The 24,772-nt window shown below is 35.6% G+C and overlaps 3 protein-coding genes across 3 annotated transcripts; 1 reads left to right on the forward strand and 2 right to left on the reverse strand.

Annotated features, from left to right (window-relative positions):
- The first annotated feature begins 456 nt into the window (after window positions 1–456).
- On the forward strand, window positions 457–1,392 carry LOC147808306 (uncharacterized). The gene has a single exon (XM_087166978.1). The coding sequence runs from the start codon at window positions 457–459 to the stop codon at window positions 1,390–1,392; it is 936 nt and encodes a 311-aa protein (XP_087023104.1).
- Window positions 1,393–6,840: 5,448 nt separating this feature from the next.
- On the reverse strand, window positions 6,841–9,597 carry LOC147808307 (uncharacterized). Its single transcript, XM_087166979.1, has one exon. It carries the CDS (start codon window positions 9,595–9,597, stop codon window positions 6,841–6,843), a length of 2,757 nt encoding a protein of 918 aa, XP_087023105.1.
- A 5,072-nt stretch (window positions 9,598–14,669) lies between these two features.
- Window positions 14,670–17,217, reverse strand: LOC147808308 (uncharacterized). The gene is made up of 3 exons (XM_087166980.1): window positions 17,046–17,217; window positions 16,416–16,988; window positions 14,670–16,372 (listed from the first exon to the last, which is right to left on the reverse strand). Exons 1-3 carry the CDS (start codon window positions 17,215–17,217, stop codon window positions 14,670–14,672), a joined length of 2,448 nt encoding a protein of 815 aa, XP_087023106.1.
- Window positions 17,218–24,772: the final 7,555 nt, after the last annotated feature.

Genomic DNA, 24,772 nt, shown 5'->3' on the forward strand with positions numbered 1-24,772 from the left:
AATTATTTTTTAACATTTTCTGCATATTATGTGATCCAAGAAGAAAAAATAATTTTAGTCCATTATGACAACAACTAATATAAATTTTATATCATCTCTAACGGTAAATTTAAAATTGACGTCAAAATTATTGAAAAATTACATTAATTGTTTTTATAATGGAAGACTTGAAAAATCACTTTAATTTCTTAATTCATTGTAGGCGCATGAAACTTTATCTTTAATTATTACCTTTAAAAAAAATTTCCTCCCTCAACAAAATTTTATGTTTACTTTCAAGAAATCCGCAAAGAGTTAGCTGCTGAGTGCGAATTATATGACTTGCATATAAAAACCCACGCTACTACCAGTACTGAGGCTATCCAGATACTGGCGGGGGTGGTTCCAATAACACTTAAAGTTATAGAGGATGTTTATACCAAGAGGGTGAGATGGGGATGGCGATTACAAGATCTAATGCATGTACTACCTCCCGATTTCGACAACACCTTGAATTTTGATACGCCGCCCCGGGAGCACCCATCTCTTTATCGCTCCTTGCCCTGGGGATATTGTGCCCCTAGTAACCAGGGGGTGGAGATCTATACTGATGGCTCTCGGATGGAGGTAGACACACCTGGAATTTTCCATGCGTCACATGCAATGATTGTTAAACAAGATGGTATTACTATTTTTAAATCCTCCACCAGAGTCACAGACAATACTAATATCTTTATCGCAATCAGATCCGCCTTTATCTGGATCAATGATAATAATATCAATAGCGCTACCATTTTTTCAGACTCGTTGTCCTCCCTCCAGGCCCTGGCTGGCCCAGAACCAATTTCAAAACTGATTGAAAATATTAAAACATATTGGCACAGAGGTATTACAATGAATTGGGTTAAAGCCCACGTGGGGATCCAGGGCAATGAGGAGGCCGACGAAGCAGCTAAGGAGGCCATTGGCTCCGAGATTATAGATCTCCAAGTTCTGAGGATCCCTAGGCAAGCAAAGACAGAAATCAAGCGGATTCTAATGGCAAGGTGGCAGTACAATTGGTACAATTCTAATAAGAGCCGGCAGACTTTTAAGTTTATTAAGACCCCGTCAACTACAAGAATTCAATCAAATTTCTACTTAAATCAATACCTGACGGGGCACGGACTGTTCGGGACCTACCAAAGGAAGTTTTTCAATAAGGATGATAAATGTAACAATTGCGATCAACCCCAAACAGTAGAACATCTTCTATATCACTGTTCTCGGTTCCGAGCACTCCGACAACAACACTTCCTCGAGAAGAACGAGCATCAAATTTTTGCCAGTATCATTTGCCGTAATATCATTAAACAAATTATTAAAACTACGCTCGAGGAGGTGTTGGTCCAAAATAATAATAACAACTTTTAATGTCTTTTAATCTTGTTATTGATTGTCGCCTTGCCAAACTCCCTTTTATCTGGACCACTTGCCCATTTTTACCAACTTTACCATTTTACTACTTTACCATCTTATTATAACTGTCTTGTTTTTAGTCTGCTTTGTCATGTTTACAGGTTTTGTTTGTTTTAAACTGTATTTTTACTTTTTTTTACTCCTGTTTTATTGTAATGTCTTTTAAGTCATGTACCTCAGATTTTATACTGTTCTTCGGCACCCCTGGGTGTTTTTGCCTTCGGAGCGTGTTTACTTTTATCCTGTTGCAGATTTTAAATGCTTTACCATTTTTTAAAATTGGTTTTACATATTATGTCAGCTGGTCTGACTAATGGTTTTACCCTTGCCCTTTTAGCTAATGATAAGTTGATTGATTTCAATTCCAAATTTTAAACATTGGTGGTGGTTTTTTTTACATTGTACTACTGTAAGTTTTTTTGTTGTACTTTTGTCTCCAGCTCGTCAACTTTTTCAATGTTTAATCACTCTGGTGTCACCTTTGCTTGATAGAACCCTGTCGAGCAATGTCTCTTTGTTACTTTTACCCCAGCTATACTGGTGCTCAGGGTATGTATTATTTTATACCTTCCTCTAACTGTCACTATCCTTGCCAAAGGCAAAATGCTATGTAAAATAGGAAAATTTTTTAAGGCTATAAGGATCTGTTGACCTGCCATATAAGGATCTGTTGACCTGATATTTTTAAACATTTTATTACTATGTTAATTTATGTAAATGGCCTGTTGCCATCCCGATTCTTCTAGGTATATTTTTTGTATTTTATATATAGGGGTATGTTGACCTTTTTTTAATGTATTCCATTGTATTTGGCGTAAGGGCCTATTGGCCTAGGCCGCTGTAAAACTTTCAATTGACTTGCATATAAATATCAGTTATTTGAATTCCAATTTTGACATATTTGATAGACGTTCTTGGCGAATAACCGACTTTTTCAACTCTAAATACAAGTTAATAACTGAGAAGAAATTTAATAAATTACTCAAATCAGGGCTCGAAAAAACTCAAAAATTTTACCCGTCCCCGAGGACGGCTTGTCCAACAATGTACCCGTCCTCCTTTGAAACTAACCCGTCGCTTCTAAATAAATAAAAATATAATTTTCTCTTATACAAACATTTATATAAATTGCTCAATGAATTAGTAGTTACTAGGATTACAAATACTAGGATTGCATTATACAGTAATAAAAGGAATACTTGGTTACTATTAGGAACCTAATATTCCTTTTATTGTATTGTGAGATATTCTTGGTGGTATCCGAATAAGACACATAATAACAAAGGTATAAGTTTAATAAAACATAACATAACAATAACATGCTTACCGCACGTAACAAGGTTAGCGATGAACATCTATTAGGAATGGACATATATACTATCTGGAAAGGTAAGGCAGCGCCGCTATTCAGAAACTACAGGCTGTCGTCGTTGACTCGTAGTGATGACGGAAGGTGACGTCGGTTGACATCACAACACTCCTTTTCCCTAGGATAGAACAAAGTCCTTGAACCTGCTTGGCCTGACGATGGTATGTCTGGGCCTCAAGTTTCTGGAAGTCTGTTCTGGAACTGGAACAGAAGACTCCTGATTTGGTATTGTAGGCTCAACTACTGCACTCTGCGAATCAGCACTTGAAGGAATGGGAGATGGTACTTCAGTCTCAACACTCGTTGCTGGTGGAGATGATACACTAGGGTCGGACGGAACAGTCAACGGATCAGGAATACGTTTCCGCATTTGATCCACATGACGTTTAACTACCTCGCCTCCTGTAGTCACAGCTTGGTAGGAAACTGGACCTGTGGGTTTAATGACCGTTGCTGAAAACCACTTTGGACTCTGTCCATAGTTTCTAACAAAGGCTGGATCGTCGGCACTGAACGATCTTGGAAGAGAACTACCATTTTTTCTATACGCATCTTGCTCCTGTCTCAACTTCCTCTCAGCCGTCAGATCTGGATGGAGTCTATCTAAGACGGTCCTTAGCTTCCTCCCCATCAACAGTTCCGCAGGACTAGCACCTGTTGTGGTGGTGGGAGTACAATGTTGTTGAAGAAGGAACTTGGCAAGCCTCTTCCTCCAATTTCCCTTCACAATGCGCCTTAGGGCATCTTTGACGGTCTGGACTGTTCTTTCAGCCTGACCATTTCCGGACGGACGTCTTGGTGCGATCATGACCCTTCGGACGAGATTCCTCTCTAAGAAAATCTGGTAATCCGATGCTCGAAACTGACCTCCGTTATCGGAAACGATGGCTTCAGATATCCCATGGGTAGCAAAGATTTCTCGCAGGACGTCGACTGTTGCAGAGGCAGAAGTCATCTGACGCACTTCTATCCACTTTGACATGGCATCTACTATGATGAGGAATTCTTGTCCCTGGAACGGACCTGCAAAATCTATATGAAGACGGGACCAAGGTTTCTCTGGAATCTCCCATGGATGCACTGGAGCTTTAGGAGGGGCATGGCGTGTCTGTTGACATTCCTGGCATCTTTGAACATGCACTTCTATGTCGTGGTCCATGCCTGGCCACCACACGTATGAACGTGCGAGAGCTTTCATTCTTTCGATCCCTGGGTGTCCCAGATGCAGAGCCTGGAGAACACGTGATTTTCCACACACTGGAATAACTACTCTATTACCCCATAACAAGCAATTTCGATGGGTTGAAAGTTCGTTACGATTCGAAAAAAAAGTCTGAAATTTTTGTATCTGGTTTTTCATTTGGCCATCCTCTCAAACCCAATTTAGCACTCTTGACAAAATTGGATCACGCAATGTTAATTTTGCTATTTCTGCTGCCTGAAGCGGAGGATCTTGTAAGTCCTCTGTAAACAATACCTCTAAAGGAGCGGGAACCTCAAATTTATCAGTCTCTCTTGGGAGTCTACTTAAAGAATCTGCGTTTTGAATCTTTTTCCCTGGTCTATGAATTAGAGTATACTCATATGCATTAAGTATTAAAGACCATCTCAGCATACGCGGAGACAAAATTTCTTTAGTAGGCTTATTTCTTGAAAAAATTCCTAGCAGAGGCTGATGATCAGTTATAATAGTGAATTTATGTCCATAAACAAAATGATGAAATTTTTTTTATACCGAACACAATTGCCAACGCCTCTTTGTCCATTTGCGTGTAATTTCTTTCTGTCAACGCGAGCGTACGCGATGCGAAAGCTATTGGTGCTTCGCAACCATTTTCAAGAACATGACTTAAGACAGCTCCTACGCCAAACGGAGATGCATCGCAAGCTAAAGTTATCGGTAATTTTTCATCGAACGGAACCAAAACCGCTTCGGAACTGAACAATTCTTTTAAATATCGAAAAGCTTCATCGTGGACTTTAGACCATTTCCACATTGAATCCCTATCTAGAAGCCTATGTAATACTTCAGCTTTCGTAGCTTTGCCCTTTAGAAAACTATTATAAAAGTTTATCAAACCCAAAAACGCTTGTAACTGAACTTTATTTTTAGGTACCGGAAAAGCATGAATCGCTTCTACTTTACTTTTGGAGGGGTGGATACCCTTCTCATCGATACGGTAGCCCAAAAAATCTACTTCCGTTACCCCAAATAAGCATTTGTTCCCGTTTGCTTTAAGTCCCGCTTTTCTCAAACGATCTAGTACTTGTTCCAAACGAGCGGCTAACTCTTCTTCCGAACTTCTTCTGACGAGTACATCATCAAAATATGGAACAACCCCTTCTAAATTTCGAAACAAATCTTCGATTAAATTTTGAAATATTCCTGGGGCTACGTTAATTCCGAATTGAAGTCTTTTTACCTTATACGCACCCTTATGCGTGATGATAGTCTGAGCTTCAGCGGAAGCATCATCAACCGGTAATTGTAAATATGCTTGAGCCAAATCTATCTTAGCATAATAACCTTCTCCTTTAAGATTAGAAAGAAGATGATTTACCGCGGGAATTGGATAAGGATGTGCGTTCATTGCTTTGTTTAACGTGATTTTATAATCACCACACAAATGTACTTCTCCTGACGGTTTAATCACTGGAACAACTCGTTTCAATAAATGCTGAGAGTCGATTAAATCTAGATCGAAAGTTTCACGTTCTTTTGAGTCTTGAATGAAGTGAGCAGGCGTAAGGGGTTTCAATTCGTTGGGGTCGTCTGACAAATATGTTAATGGTCTCGCATTTATAGCCGCCTCACAGTCGTAAAGCAAAGTAAACATTTCTTCGTAGGTGACACAAGCTCTGCTCAAACATTTTCGAAGGAGTTCCTTAACGCAGCGAACCATTCGTTCCCAAAAACCACCATAGCATGGAGATGGTGGGCTAAACAACCACTTAACTTTCTGTAGAGAACATTCTGTTTGTATGAAATCCCAATCTAAATATTTTAACGCATTTGCTGTACCTACGCAATTCGTACCATTATCTGTATAAAGAGTAGAGCATCTTCCTCTCCTTGCCCAAAATCTTCGTATGGTTTGCATAAATGATTCTGTGGAGAGAGATGAAACTAGCTCCAGGTGGACAGCTCGATATACTGCACACGTGAAAAGCCTTGTTTCCACCACGTAAGAAAAGAGGACCAGCTAGATCTGCGCCAGTTATCTGAAATGCTGAGACTCTGTTTACTCTGTCAGGCGGTAAAGGAGCTGGCTTAGTATTAACATTTCTAGAAGTCAGTTTTTTGCATGGTACACATTGTCGCAAAACGGCTCTTACAGCTCTCCGTCCTTTGGGAATCCAGAATCTTTCTCTTAACTGTGCTAGTATCGTTAATACACCAGCATGCATCAAAGATCTATGAGTATGCAAAATGAGTCTTTCTAGAAGAGGATGGTCTGGTAAAACTATAGGATATGTGAAGTCCTCCGGATCTTGACTGAGGATAAGTCTTGCTTGAACTTTCAAAATTTCCTTTTCTACGAAGAATTGTATTGTATCCTTGTACTTCTCACGTATGTCAGAAGGCCATTCATACGGTATGATTTTTTAAGAGTGTTTTCTGCACATTCAATCTCTTCACATGAGATCGCACCAGTCAACTTATAAGAGTTTTTCTTAATGCTGTTACAAAATCTCAGAACATAAGCAGTCATTCTAAGAATCCTTATGTAACTCGAAAAGTATAAAAATCTTTGTCCAAATTTCTCTTCGTTTTCAGCTGCTAAATTTGTTATCACTGTCTAACGTCGCTCCAGAAAAGCTTCATCCGGAACGGATATCTCAGACACTGGCCAAGATTTTGCTTCTTCGTATAACCAGCTGGGACTCTCCCACCACTGACTTTGCAATAGATCTGCCCAGTCGCAAAAGCGAGTAGCAAAGTCGGCAGGGATGTCTTCTCCAGGTACATGTTTCGAGTCATCTATATTGGTCAATTCTCTGATTTCTTTCACTCGATTTCCAACGAATGTATTCTATGGCTCCTTTCTCGTAATCCAGCTCAAAACTGTCATTGAATCAGTCCAAAAAAGGATTCTAGAGGAAATGGGCAGAACAGAACGTAGAGTTGCGGCTAAACGAGCTTCGAGGGCGGCTCCCAGTAATTCAAGTCTTGGAATGGTAGGTTTTTGCATTGGAGCAAGTCGAGCTTTAGCAGCTATTAATTTGACTGTCACTTGACCTCGGTATTCACATCGCAAGAAAGCACAAGTAGCATATGCAAAAGAAGATGCATCTGTGAAAATATGCAGTTCGACATTATCGTAATTTACAGGCAACATTCTTCGAGGAATGGTACATTCAGGTATGAGAGCAGTGGTGTTCTCCCACCGTCTGTACTTCTGCTCAAGTTGTGCTGATAATGCATCCTCCCAACTTAGTTTCTCTCTCCACGCTTCCTGTAAAAGGAATTTGGGCAACAATAGCGCTGGAGCAGTAAAGCCTATTGGATCGTAAATACTGTTGATGATAGAAAGAAGTAAACGTTTCGTAACTGCCTTTTCATTGACGGTAACTAAATTTAACGGCATCTTACATGAAAGTTCATCACTAACTAAATTCCATTTCATGCCAAGAACCATTTCCGTTTCTTGTCCTTCCCTAGAGTTATTGGAAGCCCAGCATCGTAATTCAAACCCACCTTCTTTCATTATTTGGATAGCTTGAGATTTTAAATGCTCCAGCTCATCGACGTTATTAACACTTGTGACTAGGTTGTCCACGTAAAATCCTTCTCTTAAATTATCAATCGTATTCTTAAGACTCTCTGTTTGGAATTTCTGCAATCCTAGATGATAATTTATTGTGGCATTTAGAAGAAATGGACTGGAAGACACACCGAACACCACTCTGCAGTGTCGATAAGTCTTAAATGTTGTGCATTCAGCGTCTTCCCACCACAAGAACCTTAGTACATCTCTGTCTTCGACTCTTAATCGTATCTGAAGAAATGCTTGTTTTAAGTCGGCAATAACTCCTAATGCCCCTGAACGGAATCTCAACAGTAATGGCAGTATCCTATGTATAAGATTCGGTTCCACACTTAAGCATTCATTCAAGGAAGCAAATCCAGGTTTCTTGAAAGATGCGTCGAAAACTGGTCGAACCTTCGTAGTATTGCTGGATAGCTTGATGACTGGTCTATGGGGGAGATAATGACCTGTTTTCGTAATCTGCTCTTTTGGTACAGTTTCTATAATACCTTCTGATTCCCATTGTTTAAATACAGCGTCGTAAGCATCAAAATAATTTTCGTTTAACAAACGTTTAGTTGCTGTGCGAAGTCTGGATTCTGCTATGTCATATTTATCATAAAGGGCAGGATGTCCAGCCAACCATGGCAAAGATACTTCATATCTCTGATCTTCACAGACTCTTAATGTTTCTCTGAAATGGATCAACGTTTCTTCCTCTAGTTGCATCTTATTTTTTCTTTCCACGGGATTTTCAATGCCTAAAACGTCCAAATCCCATATTTTTGGCAACTCCTTATTTTGCAAACTTAATGCGACTAAGTTAACCATTTTCTTTTTTCTTCTTAGACCTAAAATTGTCCAACCTAGTAAGGTTTCTATGGCTGAAACTCCCGATCTTAACACTTCTATTTTTCCAGTCAGAATTCTTCCAAGTACATCAGCTCCTAGAAGAACTCTTATAGGGGGCGTATCTTTTCCAACATCTGTTATTTCTATTCCTCGAGAAGCTAGATCAGCAAGTAAACTTCTATACTGTATCCTTGGTAGCTCTGAGCAAATTTTTGCTTGGTCAAGAAGAGATATTGAGGTCGTATATTTGCGATTTAAACTTTCAACAGTTACCATATATCTCTTATGCTCTGAAGCAGGAGAAGTTCCCCCACCAAACAGTCCTTGAGAAAACACTTCGCTTCCAGTGGGAGAAAGTTTCAGTTCTTCAGCCAAACTCTTTTCAATATAGGAGCGCTGTGACCCATCATCCATTAGTGCACGAACACAGACTTCCTTGTCTCTGTTTCGTAGTCTGATCGTAATTGTTTTGAGATATATTTCACGTTCAGAAGGACGATTCGTGAACAATATTTCTGTTGCTTTCTGTTCATCACCTGCTATTTTGTCCTTAGACGAAGAATTAATTCCTTTACGTAGATCTGGGCAAAGTATTGTGTAATGCCTCCGTTTACAAACTAAGCACCTTACATTACTGTGACATCTTTTTGCCATGTGACCAGATTTGAGGCAAACAAGACAGCATCTCTTTTGTATACCTCGTGATTTTCTGTCCTCATAACTCATTTCTGCTATTTTCTGACAGTCTTGACTTGGATGTGATCGGTCACAGAAAATACAATTGTTTTTTCCTACTGAGGTGTTGGCGATCAGTGTAGTAGCAGTAGGTTCATCTGTTTGGATCGATTTGTGGTAATCTTTTCGTTTCTCGCCACTTCCCTTATCTCTACCAAACCCTTCACGAGCTAAACTGATCATTTCTTCAGATTCGACCTCATGTCTCAAAAAACACATTAGTTTTTCGAGGGATCTCTGACTGGTAACGCCATCAGTATTTTCAGAAATTCTACTCCGTTCCCAGGCTCGCATAACATTTTCAGGTAAGCATGACTCTACAAGATGCTCTAGAAAATCAGCAAATTTCTCTTTCGTACGTCCCAAACTTTCCAAAGCTCTTAATTTTGTCTCCAGCATATCGTAAAGGGTTGCTAAATCAGGAGAATTCTTTCCGGCAGTAGCACTTTTCATAACAAGTGAAAGGAGATCTCGAACGTATATTTGTACTAAAAGATCTTCTCGGCCAAACCTTAATTTCAATTATTTAATGGCTTTCGGATAATTCTCTGCTGTTATTGGGAAACTAATCTTGCTGCCCTGGATTCGGGTACCATAGATTGATATAAATATTGGAACTTGTCGATCGCAGATAAATCTTCGGATTCATGAATTTTTGAAAATATACTCCGGAATGTGAGATATTCTTTAGGATCACCAGAGAATGTCTTCAATTCAAATTTCGATAGTTTTAGTTTCACGGCATTATCCTCTAAAGAACTTTTGGCGATGGAACCGGAGTCCTTATTTAAAAAATTTGCGACTTTTGCGTCTAGTTCAAGATAATTATCTCTGTAATTTTCCGCTGCTTCAAAATCAGTTTCGTATTCAGCAACGGTCTCAGGTTTTTCTAAAAGTACTGAGGATATTTCATTTTGAATTTCATTCAAACGAGAAAATTTATCTTGCAATTGTGACCTTAGTGCCTGCAACTGATTAATATCCTTGGCAACAGTTTCCGGTGTCGCCAAATATTGCGCCAACTTATTCGACGTGGTCGTAAAAGTTGTTCTTAATGACTTTCTTTTCACTTTAAGAGCATCCATATTCTTAATGTAAATAATATTTAGTCAGTTTATTTACTAAATTCACTTAATAAACCCTCAGTTTCTACTTATTCTAAATCTCGAGTTAATTTTCTTTTTTAAACTTAATTCAGATCAAACATATAAACTGTACATAAAAGAAGACTTCGTATAAAAAGATAACAGAAGCAGCCAAAATTCAAAATTATTCGTACCTATTTAATCCTTGACAAAGTAATATCTTGTTCGTAATTTTGCCTTCTTCTATTTTACATCGAAATGCAGAGTATAATGTCCTGTCGCGGACGCCACTTTATAATGACTCAAGTTTCTTTTGCTTCTAATTACTTTATTTTACAATACAACACTCAGAATAATAGGACTATTTACAATATATTATTTTTACGATATTATACAATATACATAAACTTACATCATAAAGATGAAAATCGTACCGAATTCTCTTAAACGCAACGTATCGTAAGTTCTTTAACGTAATATTATAAACATAAATAGAACATAAAAAATAATTGCCAGTTTCACAAACGCAAAAGATAATGTTAATACAAAATAAAATAAAGAAAACATGACGGAATTGACAAACTTAATGTGAGTGGCAACAGCATTCAATACAAACACTTAAACGTTTTTTAGACGTTTAGGAAGCTCCCAGTAGAAAAATATCAATTCAACAGCGGCCTTTTAAAGCATTCTCACTTCAATTAATTAATTAATTCCTAATTGAGTTTAAATGAAATATTGTCATGTTTTTAGTGCATGAATCTGAATTGAACAACCTGATAATGCTCACTCTGGTTATTGTTATCTGGTTGCTCACTACGTGCTCTTGCGCGCCGAATCCAATCAATTAAAAATGAAAAATGTTGCCAGCGCGAGAAAAGAAATATCATCGGTTTTATTCATACATACATATGTACGTATTAGCGTTTTATATAATATAGATATTACTGATACTTATTGTATCGAGTAATTTTTTTATTGATCTAAAGGAAGTTTTGACTGTAAATTACAATGTACATTTCTTAAGTTACATACTTTGTCTGTCATATTTTAATGTACATTAAACCCAATATAAAATAAAAGTCTAGATAAAGCACTGGCATCCTTTCGTCAATATTAACTTCAAAAGCTCGTAATTTTGGTTCAACGCTCTGATTAATCTGTATTTTAATTTATTTAAGCTTAGTGCAAACAAAGATCCATCTAAGCCTTTATGTTGGTCCATTTTTTACTCTTTTAAACCATAAAATAAACAACAAAGTTTTACCTTATCAGCTTAGGGATATTGGTCATTATAATGCATATCAATTACTGCTTTTTCCTGTTAAACTCAATATAAAGAAAAGGAACATTAGAGTCAACTTATTATATAATGTTAGAGCATTAATTCAAAAAGAACTGAAACTTATACAAAAAGGCAGTATTAAATTTATTTATAAAATGTTGACAGGATTATGATTTTTTCAATCAGAATAATTCACTTTTTCTTTTCTGCCTCAAGTAATATTTTATACTGTACATGCATGTTGTTTTCGTTTAATAAAAATAATTTTGTTTCATTTTTTGTTGGTTGAAATTTATTGTGGAATCTAGAATGGCTATACTAATGGTCAGTCAGTACGTTAAAACGTTATAATGATTTTTTAAAGCAATGAATCCAGTTCTATTGTTTTGAAAAAATTGAAAAGAACGTTGTGCCACCGATAAAAGACTCCAAACCAGGATAACACCAGCCAAAGAGTATGTTTCTCCTTTTTAAATCGTGTACAGAAAAAAAAATCAAAAGTACAATTTTTAGCAGTGAGGAAACCTAATTATTAAAAAACTAGGAGGCTTCGCCCCCTGCTCGCTGACGCTCGCCAACCCTCGGAACTGCTTTCGCAGTTCATTTCGGATTGCAAAGCAATCCGGTGCTCGCTTTACTCGCTCATTGGATACGTTCTTAACGTCTAGCTTTTGTATACTTTTTTGAACACTGAAGTTCCGAAAACTTTTCACTGTAGAAAATTTTGAACCTGTGCATTTCAATATTAATTTGAAATTGCAAACAGTTCACATATTTTTCTTAATCACACTATTCTAAATTTCAGTTATTGAGAAAAGCAACTGTTGTAAGTTTTGTTTTAAAGTCTTTCCCACAAAAGGGTTAAAGCCATGTGTTGTAAAACAATATGAAATAGTAGTCTGCCACTGAACGCCGGATGTAAAGCATCGGCTTTGATGAAGATAATTTTGTATTTTTAATTCTCTGAATAGCGCCACCCTAATATGGAATTTGTAAAATAAATGTATATATTTTTGATTGATTTGAGATCATTTTGCGTTTTCATCAGTGTTCAGAAGCAGAACAACTATAAGTTTTTTATTTTATCACAAAAATATAAAATGTATAAAAAACAAAGAAAAGAGTAAGAAAATGAGTTTATTATTTAAGTTAAAGTTGTTTATTTAAAACTTTTTATAGAATTTCTTTAAAAACACAATTGTTAATTTGGGCATTTGGCGATACAACACTTATAGAATTGAAGGATTTCACCCTTGATAGTCCAACATATAATTGACCGTGGCTAAACACTGGTTTAGTTAAATCTAAACAAATTTTATCGAAAGTTTGTCCCTGGGCTTTGTTTATAGTCATCGAAAAAGCTAATCTAATTGGAAACTGCTTGCGTTTGAATTTAAACGGCATATTATTATCAGATGGAATTAGTGGAATTCGATGTATAAGATGAAATTCACTGTTACCATCACAAATTTTTTTTGCTACAATGATATTTTTCTCTAATATAACTACTGTTAATCTTGTACCATTGAAAAGACCTCTAGAAGGAGCTAAGTTTCGAAGTAACATAACTATAGCTCCTGTTTTTAATTTTAATTTGTGAGGAGGCATTCCAGTTGGAGTTGAATTATTTAAAAATTCTTCAGGGTATGATAGTTGGTCTTGAGGGTCATCACTGACTATATTATCGGTACTCTCATAAATAACTTCACTTCCTGGTAAGCATGCTAATACACGGTTATTATTTAGTAATGGTGAATCATTGGTTACAGTAAGTATAGCTCTACCTTTTAATTCTGCAGGTGTTATTGTACTAAAAGTGATATCTTGAAAAAGCTGTTTTACTGGATCTTGAATTTCAGGATAGCAAATTGGGGGCAATATAATTTGATCTCCACTTGCACCCTCCCCAACTTGTAACAGCCAATTAGCAAATTCTCTTTCAGAAGCCGTAGCACGCATATTTTCAGTTAATTTGAAAACAAAAAATTTAGTCCAAAGCGCGTGTTTTTTAATACAGCTCGCAACTGTCAAAGCTCTGGAACCTCTCTGAATAACCGGAAGAACCTGTCGAAAATCTCCACCCAGCAAAATAATTTTTCCACCAAACGGTTCATCAAGTTTAGTTAAGTCCTTCAGTAGTCTATCGGGCATGAATGTGCGTCATGGGAACTTCATCCCACACAATCAATTTAGCATCTACAAATAATTTAGCATCTACAAATAATTTAGCTTCAGGAGTATTGGGTTTCAGATTACACGTAGAAGTAGAATTTAATGTTTAAGGAATTTTAAAAATTGAGTGGGCAGTTCTGCCTCCGATTAATAATGTAGCTGCAATTCCTGTCGATGCTACTGCGATGACTTCATCTCCTTTTCCTCTAACTGCATGTAATAGAGTTGAATATAGAAAAGTTTTCCCTGTCCCAGCAGGACCATCAAGAAAAAAAACACTTTTGAACATCAGACTGATTTCCGTAAGCAGCATTTCGTACTTCGTCAACAACAAATCGCTGTTCAGAATTAAGCTTTTCAATATTTGCATTAGCTTTAGACTGTTCTTCAGCAGTGTCGAAGAATATTGGAAAGAGATTTGTCGGTAAATTGACCGAAGGAAGTTTAACTTTTTGCAAGTTTAAGCCGTAAGACTTAAGCAGTTCATTTAATGCTGCTAGTGCATAAAGTGGCCCAGTTTCCTCCGAATATTTATTTATGAAATCTTCAGAAAGAGCTTCTTTATGTTCAACCCAAAGATCGGGAATATTTTCAACCTCCCCAAAGGCACAAATCATGGCAAACGAAACTCTAAGGTAGTTTGGCATGTGCATTCTTGCAGCTTCAAAAAGAGTGTCATGCCAGTACTGATCCCCATCAAGCAGCCCAAGTTCTTTACACGCCTCTTGAAACGTTTGGCAGAATTTCCCGTTGATAGTTTTTAAACTATTAAAGGAGAGTGCACCTTTCTCTCTTAACAATAACATGCGAAGGTAAAATCTCTCAGAATCTTGTACACCAACTATAGGCATTCTTCCAATGACTTTTTGCCCGCCTCGTTGCCTTTTTTTCCATTTATTTGAAGCTTTATCGAAGACATAATGTTCAGGAATATCCGCATAGTAAAATTCATGCGCTTCAACGTCAACTTGGTTCAATTTAAATCAAGCAGTTAAAGTTGTTTCTTTAATTGAAGCTCGTTCAACTGCTTCATTTTCTTGGCCCTCTATAAAGTATATCGGTTGTTGGTCAGGCAAATGAACTGCTAGTCGAACTACTGTGTGAGATTTATCAGACATGCTAAACTCACTTAGACGCCACATTGCCTCTGGAGCGCTAACATATCGTCCATCTAAAAAATTTGAAACTTCATCATGGTTTATATTGCTATCATTTTTCAGCACGATAGAAGCTGCATCGTGCCCTTTATATACATATTTATACAAATATTTTACACTTTTTACAGATGCGCAAACTTCAACATTGATATGTGCATTATACTTCTTGATAAGGTAAGGATTATATGGAACAATCCAACGATTATCAATGCGATGCTTGCCAACTTTGACTGGCACAGTGGAGCGTCTTTTGTAAACTGGATAGCCATTTACATTTTCTTCTGTCTCCTCTTTGAAATCTTTAGGAAATTGCTTCGAGCATTTACCATATCTCATACATGGGGAATTTTGGTTTAAATAACCACAGGGGCCATGGACCCTTGTAACAATTTCAAAAAGACGTTGATTTATATTTACATTAGGTGATTCTGCTCTTACAGATCTATCTATGTCGTCTTTTGAACGAATTTTGGAGGAAGAGTCTAATGTCAGTAAAATATGGCTATGAGGCAAGCCCCGCTTTTGGAATTCAATAACATATATGTAAGAAGTAACAATTCCAAATATATTTCTCTTTATGAGATCGTCCAAAAGCTCTGACAGCTTCATCTTGAAAACTCGTACAATAATATCTGGTCTATTCTTGGGTTTTTCCCGACCATTCATGGCATTTAAAATTTCAGGCCAGGCAGGATTACAGGTAAATGTAACAAACAGGTCCGGTCTCCCAAATTTTCTGACCATAGCCATAGCATCTTGATCATTTTGTTGCATAAATCTTGGGCTTCCTTGAAAAGAAGAAGGCAATATGATAAGCTTTCCTACGCGTAAATTGTTATTCAAGGCTTGTGTTGTTAAAGCATCCAAAAGTTCCTGGTAAAATTTTACTCTTAGATCTTTTTGATTTAAGCGGATGTAGTTAAGTCGAGATCCTTCTGTTTTAGCGTAAGCATCTACCCCAAATTGTTGAAATAATTTGCCACTGCTATGCAAAGTACTGAAACCACCACGAACTGAAAGCCTATAAGCATAAAACTGTAGTTGAGTTACTCTATTTCTTTTAGCCGAGCGTCTCTCTTGAACATGTTCAATTTCATTTGACCATCCCTGTTCTCCTCTTGGAAAAAGTAGAGGATAAACCATAGGGTCATTGCATTTATTTAAAGGAGAAATATTTATGCAACCCCTCCCAACTGGATAAATGCATATATCTCTATTTGCTGGTGGTTCGCCTTCATCTCCAACAAATATGGTAGCGACTTCAGTTCTGGAGGCAGGTGCATTATAACGCCGCATATCCGAATCTGAATTTTCAGCAAAAACCATTTTTACCTTTACTGCTGGATTAGCCTGCATTAATTTATGCATTTGCAAATATGATTCAGCATACGGATTTAGTAAACGTAGCATTTCATCCAATTTTTTCCTCACGGAGGCAAGGCAAGATGAATTGTTGGATAGACGCTTTCTGCATGCTTCAGAAGAATCAAATATATACAACTGTCCATATCCAGGTTTTTTCTTTTCATCTGAACAATGGGGAAACTCTGTGGTAGATCTGTCCATGAATACGAAAACAATATGGGCCGTATCCAGGAGGTAATTTTACTTCAGCGCCCATTGATGCAAAAGCCAGTGATGCATTATACTCCCGAATATGCTGTTGAAAGTTCCTAGCTTCAACTGAATTATTGGATAGTAAATCCTTTAAAAGTTCAGGAGGATCAGCCAAATTCGGCAATCGGACTTTCCCATCATGGCAGCATTTTGTATATTTTTTACTGGAGTTTAGTTCACCCCGCCAAAAAAGTGCGTGACAAAAATTGCAAACCTCCGTCATACTACCGCAATCGTGTTCCAAGACAGTGACTTCAGTTTGAGAATTCACCCGATTAGCCATATGATGCTCACTACGTTCTCTTGAGCGCCGAAGCCTATCGGCAGCATTCCTGGCCAATCTCCGTTGATGTTGTTCAACAGTTGTTTCATTAGAACGTCGTGCTCGTTCTGTAGCATTTCTAATTGTTCTCCATTGATATTGCTCTTCTGGAGTTTCATTAGAACGTCGTGCTAGTTCTGTAGCATTTCTAATTGTTCTCCGTTGATATTGCGCTTCTGGAGTTTCATTAGAACGTCGTGCTAGTTCTGTAGCATTTCTAATTGTTATCTATTGATATTGCTTTTCTGGAGTTTCATTAGAACGTCGTGCTAGTTCTGTAGCATTTCTAATTATTCTCCGTTGATATTGCTCTTCTGGAGTTTCATTAGAACGTCGTGCTAGTTCTGTAGCATTTCTAATTGTTCTTCGTTGATATTGCTCTTCTGGAGTTTCATTAGAGCGGCTCTCTCTTCTTCGGAGATTGTTATAAACCATACGTAGGTTATTAAGATTCATGAAATTTAACTTAAAATAAATATGAAATATTAAAACTGCATTCAACTCATAACTAATAATATAACAAAACGTGGAATAGTAAAGCGCTCAATTCAAAATAAAATAGCAATAGCATAACATTTCTCATTTCTCCCAATGAAAAGGAACTATTTCAGTACTCATAACCAACCGTTTTTTTTCTCGGTGACAATCGGAGATAGATAGACATATGATGCTCACTACGTGCTCTTGCGCACCGAATCCAATCAATTAAAAATGAAAACTGTTGCCAGCGCGAGAAAAGATATATCATCGGTTTTATTGATACATACATACGTACGTATTAGCGTTTTACATAATATAGATTAATTTTAGTTTCATTTGAAATAATATTATCCGATATGCATGTTAGTTAAAAAATGTAAAACAGTCTAATGCATATCATTTTCATGCTGGAATATCCACTAGATTCCTATAGATTATTGGAATATATTTTCACTATATTATACTAGAATGGAGATCTGTAAGATTGAACTACACCTTTTGGTCAGTCGGTTTCTATGGGATTACAAAACTATCAATTCAGGTGATGGAATTGAATTGAATGTAAGGTTTAGAGGCGCAAGGTCCAGATGAGGACATGCTGCGCCAAACAATACGGTAAATTCATTTAAAAACCTAAGTGCATACAAAATTTATTCAGGTGATGGAAGATAGTCTTTTCCATACTAATCATACGTTATGGTGCATAATACACCCCTAGAAATAAAGCATATTGTCCCAAATCAAAAAGTATCAGCTTTCTCTTAAAAAGTTGATGTATAAAATATTTCAGTTTTCTAATCTACTTTAGGGGTTAGCAAAGACATCGTAATTTGAGATTTCCTTTAAAAATATCCCTAAATTCTGTATTTTTCAAACTCAAATACTTATTTCATTAATTTTACTTTATTTTGAACGTCGTTGAACAGCCGATCCAAATCTATGTTTACGACTACAAATGTTCAACTGCGTATCCTTGTAATTCTGATTCTGGTCCAGAAGACGAAGTACCCCCAGTTCCTGGATCAGTACCCCCAGAGGTAATGATTTATTAAGGAAACTTGGAGGATTTGTGACCCCGACAGATTTAACTTGCACCAGTCACTATTTAATACACGGGGGTAATATTCAGTAACAAAAAACTCATATCCATAATTGTTTTTCAAGTTTTTCTAGCATCATTTACGTCAAATATAGTCATCGCCAAAGATAACACTGACAGGGGTCTGCTTATTAAACTTTTCCGTGTCGAAGTGTTTTCTTTTTGTTTTAACTTAGGAACTAAGCTGGCCAACTCATATTTGTTCCTTTTTCTATGTTCAGTTGAACAAATATGAATAAAATATGAATGAGCATAACAATCCCAATGAAGAATACGAGTGGGATATATCTGTCCCGATGAAGAATACTAGTGGGATATATCTGTCCCAGCGCAAAATCACAATGCTATTTCATGCAAGAAACTCTTTAGCGCCATCTAGGTAGCGCCATCCAGGGGATATTTGACACATGAAGCACGTATACTTGATTTGACTCTACAATTGGGATATATTACAATGAGTTTCTAAGTGCTTTTCACCCCATTAGTAATTTTGAAGCATTTGTTGGGACAAATGTTAGTAGCCAAAGGGTTAAGGTATTGTGTTCATCAAAAGGTTGTAATGGGCATTTATTTATATTTCACATTTTAAATATTTGGAATTTTGCAATGTAATGGTCAGAATTTTTCTTCATAGTTTGATTGTATTTAGAAAAAATTTTGGGTCCACATTGTATGCATGATACCTTTTGAGTTAGTCTGTGAATATTTTTTTTTTTTGCTAATGCGTGAGCCTCTTTTTTAAAGTAATTAAATTATCAGCCGGTGGAGCCAAAACTGACTCAATCCTAGTCTCTGTATATCCTTTGCGAGATTGGAAGTATTTTTTATTCCCTCATTACTTATTTTGTTAACCATGCAGACTCATGTAGTATGGCTTGTTGAGGAGATGACGGACTTTACTTCTTCAACGGTTCTATTTCTTAGTTAAATGCAACTGTGTTACGAAATAGTATTTAGTTTGCTACATACTATTTCGTAATTGCATAAGGGTACATACCTTCTTTTCTTTAGCATGAATTTAAGTTAGTTAGTTAGTTTTTAGTTATTGGCGCAAGAGCCAGTTGTGGCTATATCGCACCTACAACTTGGCATGAATTTAAGAGGGAAATTCCTTTTATCTATAGATAATTTTTCTTTGCGTATTCTACGCTAATCACACTTTTTGTGAAAAACTTATTACATGTAAATAAATTTTTATCTCATTTTATACCACTTCTTTTAATTTATGTAACAACAAAACTTTTTGCATTCTGAATGCTGGCGAAATGCCAGAAGAATTTTGCACATGCAATTCTTACATTGCTAAAAAATATTAGGTTCCTCTATTTCAATAGCGAGCAAAAAGATTCGGAAAAATCAGCGAAGGAAATTTAAGGGCTGTAATTCCCGATTTCAACCATAAAAAAATTACAATTATCATTAAATCATGCATATTAATTCGAAACTATTGTTTCAAAAAGGCTTTTTGGTATTTATTAGGTTTTTGGGTAGTACGTGTACCCTACTCTCTGCCATTAAAGCTTTTTCACTTTTGAAAATGATAATACTGATCTTATAGTATTAAACGATAATATTCATTTAGGTCTATAAACTTATAATTCATAACATCTTTACAAATCTTGCTTAGGATTTCTCTCTCTTTTTCTTAAATAAGAAACACATATTATGTTCATAAAGGAAAAATAACTTTATGCAGCACAACAGCATTTTTAATTAACCGTTTGCGAACCGTATTAACTTCAAAACTTGTAAGAAATCACAATGTTTTTGCAACATAAGGCTTAAAAAACAAACTCTTACACTACTTTAGTTTCTTTATTCATTGTAGGGGCATTAAATTTGATTCTGAATTCGTATCTTGAAAATATATTTTGCCCTCACAACAAAATTGAGAAAATACTTCATTTTAAGTTTTTACTTTCAAGAAATTTTGTAAAAAGTAAGCCACTGTTGAGCGCAAATTACATGACTTGCATATAAATAGTAATAATTCTACTTCCAATTTTGACGCAATTGATTAACGTTCTTTGTGAAGGATTTAATTTTTCTACACAAACTAATCAAAGTAAAGTAATCCTCTAGGTTCCTAACATCTAATCATCTTCCTGAACTTAATACTTAACCACCTCTTAATCAAAATTCTGTTGTCAATCTTTCTTCTGTTACCTTAAATAATAACGAACTCAGTGCTCTTAAATAACAACTTTATTCTACTCCTCCCCCTCCCTTAATACCAAAGTTGATTTTTTCTATTTAAAGAGCTTTTGCATTTAGCGATGTCAGAACCACAAAAAAGAATCAAACATTTGATTGTCAATACTGTTGACTTAAATTCCCGACCTTAAAAAAATCCTCTTTCTGAATTAAAATTTCAATAGTATTGTTATTATTCATTAGTATTCAAAAGTAATTTGTAGTATTAGTACTCGGTAGCATTGCTAGTATTAATTAGTAGCATTGCTAGTTTACCTCGGACATTACTATTACTAAAAAGGATACAAATTGCAGTTCTAGACAAAGTTGAATATCTACAGAAATCCTAATAATTAATCTACGACGGCCCATATAGAGTATTACCTAAAGATTTAAGCTTTAAAGAGTTTAAGAAAATTATATCTGCCATGAAAACTGCTGTAATAATTCGTAAACATCTGGAATTTTCTCTTGCATATAATAATTCACTCTGTGCTAGGTTTTAAGCTTCACCTAAAGTTCATATGGCTTAGGTTCCTTTTAGACCCATTGCTTCCAATATAGGCACCACCTCTTATACATTAGCCAAGTATTTCATTTCAAGTTTATCCGGACTTTCTAGTTTAAATGTATTTACTCTCAAAAACCCGTATGATTATGTTAACTAGCTTTGTACGTTCAAACCAAATGAAAACACATTAGTCACTTTTGATGCACAATTTATTATTCACTAACGTTCCCATTGTTTCTCTAATTGCATCGAAAAGAGTCTAAAAAGAGTTCCACTTCAGCCAAGTTTAAATTGACGACTACTCGCATTTACTAAGAACAATACACTTTCACTTTTAATGATAAATTTTAGCTTCTGATTGTGAGCTCAGTTGGAATAGGCAATCTTTTCAATTAACTTGTATATGCCTTATTATGAAATTATATACTTTAATTAATTCACCTGTTATAGATAATTGTTTCGTATTCATGGCCATGGATCATGTTTTAAATATTATAAATTCAATAGCATTTGTTTCACGTTTCAACAAGAAAAAAATGCTTACTTTACTTAGTCTTATTCGTAATTGCAATGAATTTCTCACTTCTGTTAATCGGTAACCATTGACCTCCTGAACAAAAGATTGCTGCCTTACGCTCTCTTATTTATCGGGCTTCTGACATTTCTTCCAATCGTTATAAGCAAAAAGGAAAGCTTGTTTAGCTTAAAGCTCTATTGCTGTTGACAGTGGATTTCCATTATGATTTATTCCTTCAACAGAATATTGACCCAATAAGCTATCTAATTCTAACTAATGTAAAATTAAAAGCAAAACACTGCGTACTTTTATTTTTCTAATTTGGTTCCTTTGGTTCTTCGTTAATTTGAGTAAAAAACTACAAATATTCTACGAAAAAATCGAAACAAGTTTTAAAAAAACTTTCGAGAATTTCTTAATTTTTTTCGCTGACTAATTTTTCGGAACACTTTTGATAATTGATATTTCCTCAAAGGGAGAGGTAGGCAACACTCGATTGCTGCAAAAATTGAGTGGTGTGTGACAGGCACCCGCCACAGGTTTGTGACAGGCACCCGCCACAGGTTTGTGACAGGCACCCGCCCAGGTTTGTGACAGGCAACCGCCACATCTACCTACCAACCATTATCCACCGACAGGCAACAGTCTTTTATTAATATTTACCATAATATCAATCATGTGTAGCCCTTCTCAAAACAATTTAAGCAGATGATTGATTGATTGAATGTGGGGTTTAATGGCACAAAGTCCAAAGAAGGACATGCTGTGCCAAACGAACGGTTTTAAAATAAGGTAAATGCATATTACAAATTTTCTTCATTAAAAGTCACACGTAATTTAAAAACTAGATACAACGTGACAGAGGTATTCAAAGATGAATAAAATCAGATAAAATTGTGAATAGGATAAGACAGTTATATACAGTATAGAAGACCAATTGCGCGTAGAAACGCAAAAATGTTAGGATGATGAGAGTCACCTAACAAATCCTGAAGAGTTAAAATAGAACTACCAAAAAAGTTTAGACGATGACGGTTAAAACATGGGCAGATAATTAAGATATGATGCATAGTGAGTAAAACTTTGCAGGTGTTGCATTGGGGAGGAGGTTCCCCGAATAACAAATGATTTAAGCAGATGAAGTAACTCATCTATTGCCTATTATTTTTTAATTCGAAACAGTTAATTGATAGAACTATCAACATATCAAACGAATGTTGAAACAGAAAACTTTAAAGAACTACCCCTTAAAAGAAAATTGAAGTGTATGTTTATGAGACAGTAACTTTTATTCAAGATATTTTCCAACACATACATTGATAAATAGTTATGCTACCCAATATATTGATGCTTTTGAGCCTTCTTTCCCAGACTGAGAAGAAAATAGAACATTTCCATTCATAAATGACTGGTTGCGAAAGCAGTCATCAGTTTGGTAGAATGCCGAGCAAAGTATGAAACGCGTTACAAGTCTTGTGATATTTGTACACTATTACAGTGATAATATTATGAAAAAGTATATATATCTTGTTATTTGAGTATAGTAATTTTTTCTTAGCTTTGATTGATCGTATTCTGTTCTTACATTTACAAAACGTGTTACTTCAGTATATGTTTATGAGGCGATTCCTTTAATTCGAGCTAAAAAAAAATGCAAAAATTTCTTAAGGATAGGTGCAAGATAGAGAAAGCGTGAATGGGCTGCACATTTCTACGTCAAACACTTTAAGATGTCTTTGGAGCAAGTTAGAGTCAGGATGCGTCTATTTCTAGAATGAAATAAATTGGGCTTGAATATTTCTACTCTTTAATTGAATGTTTATGTGTTCCCGATATCCTTTCAAGATGACGAGTAAGAAACAATTACCATTATAATCAATATTGAGAGATTAAGAGTTCACTTTGCCAAAACTATTATAACTTCAATATTCAAATGAATTCAATATTCAAATGAATTTAGTACAAGATAAAAAGGAATATTAAATTTCTTTAAGCTTCTCTACTGCCTGTACAGATACAGGTGAATCTACAGTAAATGCATATTTAGAAATGAAAGAAAATGCTTATGGATGAATCAAAGTATTGGAGTGGATGAAAAATTTTTTACGGAAGATACCATCGCCACCAGTCTATAGTTTTGGCCAAAAAAAGGCCATATATGTATATATCATCCACTTATATGTTTAACAGCAAACAATTAAAAGCGGCTAAAAGGGTAACCAATTGCATTAATGGAAGTAAATGTTCCACCCTCTATTATATACGTAAATCCAATAATAATTCTAAAAAAATAATTATTTATTATGTGCTAAACCAATTTTTTCCTTTTTCTATGTTTAGTACTAGCAGTTTTATGAAAGAAACATATGGCGCATCTGGATTAAAAATGCACAACAAACATTTGGATCTAGTGTAACTTTCAGATGTAATTCTCAAGCCTATGACAGTGCTACTTCAATGCTTTTTATACGGAAGCTTTTGATAATATGGCTGATTAATAATAATAATTAAAATAAAAAAATTTTTTATCACCTTCCTTAGTTGAGCATTATCTTATTTTTATAAATATAATTATCCGTAATACAAGAGGTGAATTGCAGTGATTAAAAAGGAAGCTATTCAATAGTGCATACAGGATGCATTACTTAAAAGACAAATGAGCTTTAATGGCAGATTTCTAATCAAGATGAATTTAAAGGACTTATGAAAGAAAGATAAGTTGTGAAAAGCAGTTTCTTAGCCGTTCTCGATAGAAAGAAATCAGTATAATGACTTCAGTATTGAAATGAAAGTTTCTACTAAATACTTTAGAGCAATTTATAATATATCTAGCACAAATTCTGGAAAATATATATCATAAACCTCATAACTCTGCTGCTATGGGTAACTAGGGTAGTGTTGAGCCAGGGTCTATTCTCAAATTAGCATCCATGTTTACTTGGTAATAGAAATCTTATTATACCAACTTATTAAACCATTTAAAAAAAATTTTTAATGCGAATTTTCTAACAATTATTGACTACATTAAAAAGCTTGCAATGGTCCAGCTCCAAAATATTGAATTAGTTGCCGATAAGAAAGTAGGGTCACACTTCCATAGATCTCTATTAATTACAAACTTACAGATTACACACGTTCTTGATTGTCTATAATGCAGTAGCAAATGTCAAGATATTCACTCCTATGCTAG

The sequence above is a fragment of the Parasteatoda tepidariorum genome, chromosome 6 (genome assembly GCF_982258835.1).
Source record: "Parasteatoda tepidariorum strain Cologne lab strain chromosome 6, Ptep-v5.0, whole genome shotgun sequence".
In the NCBI taxonomy this organism is placed as follows: Eukaryota; Metazoa; Arthropoda; class Arachnida; order Araneae; family Theridiidae; genus Parasteatoda; species Parasteatoda tepidariorum.

Excerpts from the sequence above, each read along its gene's own strand:
- LOC147808306 (XM_087166978.1), top strand. The coding sequence starts at position 457 with ATGCATGTACTACCTCCCGATTTCGACAACACCTTGAATTTTGATACG.
- LOC147808307 (XM_087166979.1), bottom strand. The coding sequence starts at position 9,597 with ATGAAAAGTGCTACTGCCGGAAAGAATTCTCCTGATTTAGCAACCCTT.
- LOC147808308 (XM_087166980.1), bottom strand. The coding sequence starts at position 17,217 with ATGGTTTATAACAATCTCCGAAGAAGAGAGAGCCGCTCTAATGAAACT. Across the intron at positions 16,989-17,045 it reads TGCTACAGAACTAGCACGAC|AACTAGCACGACGTTCTAAT; the intron begins GTTCTAATGAAA and ends GAAATGCTACAG. Across the intron at positions 16,373-16,415 it reads ATACGGCCCATATTGTTTTC|ATGAAAAGAAAAAACCTGGA; the intron begins GTATTCATGGAC and ends CCCATTGTTCAG.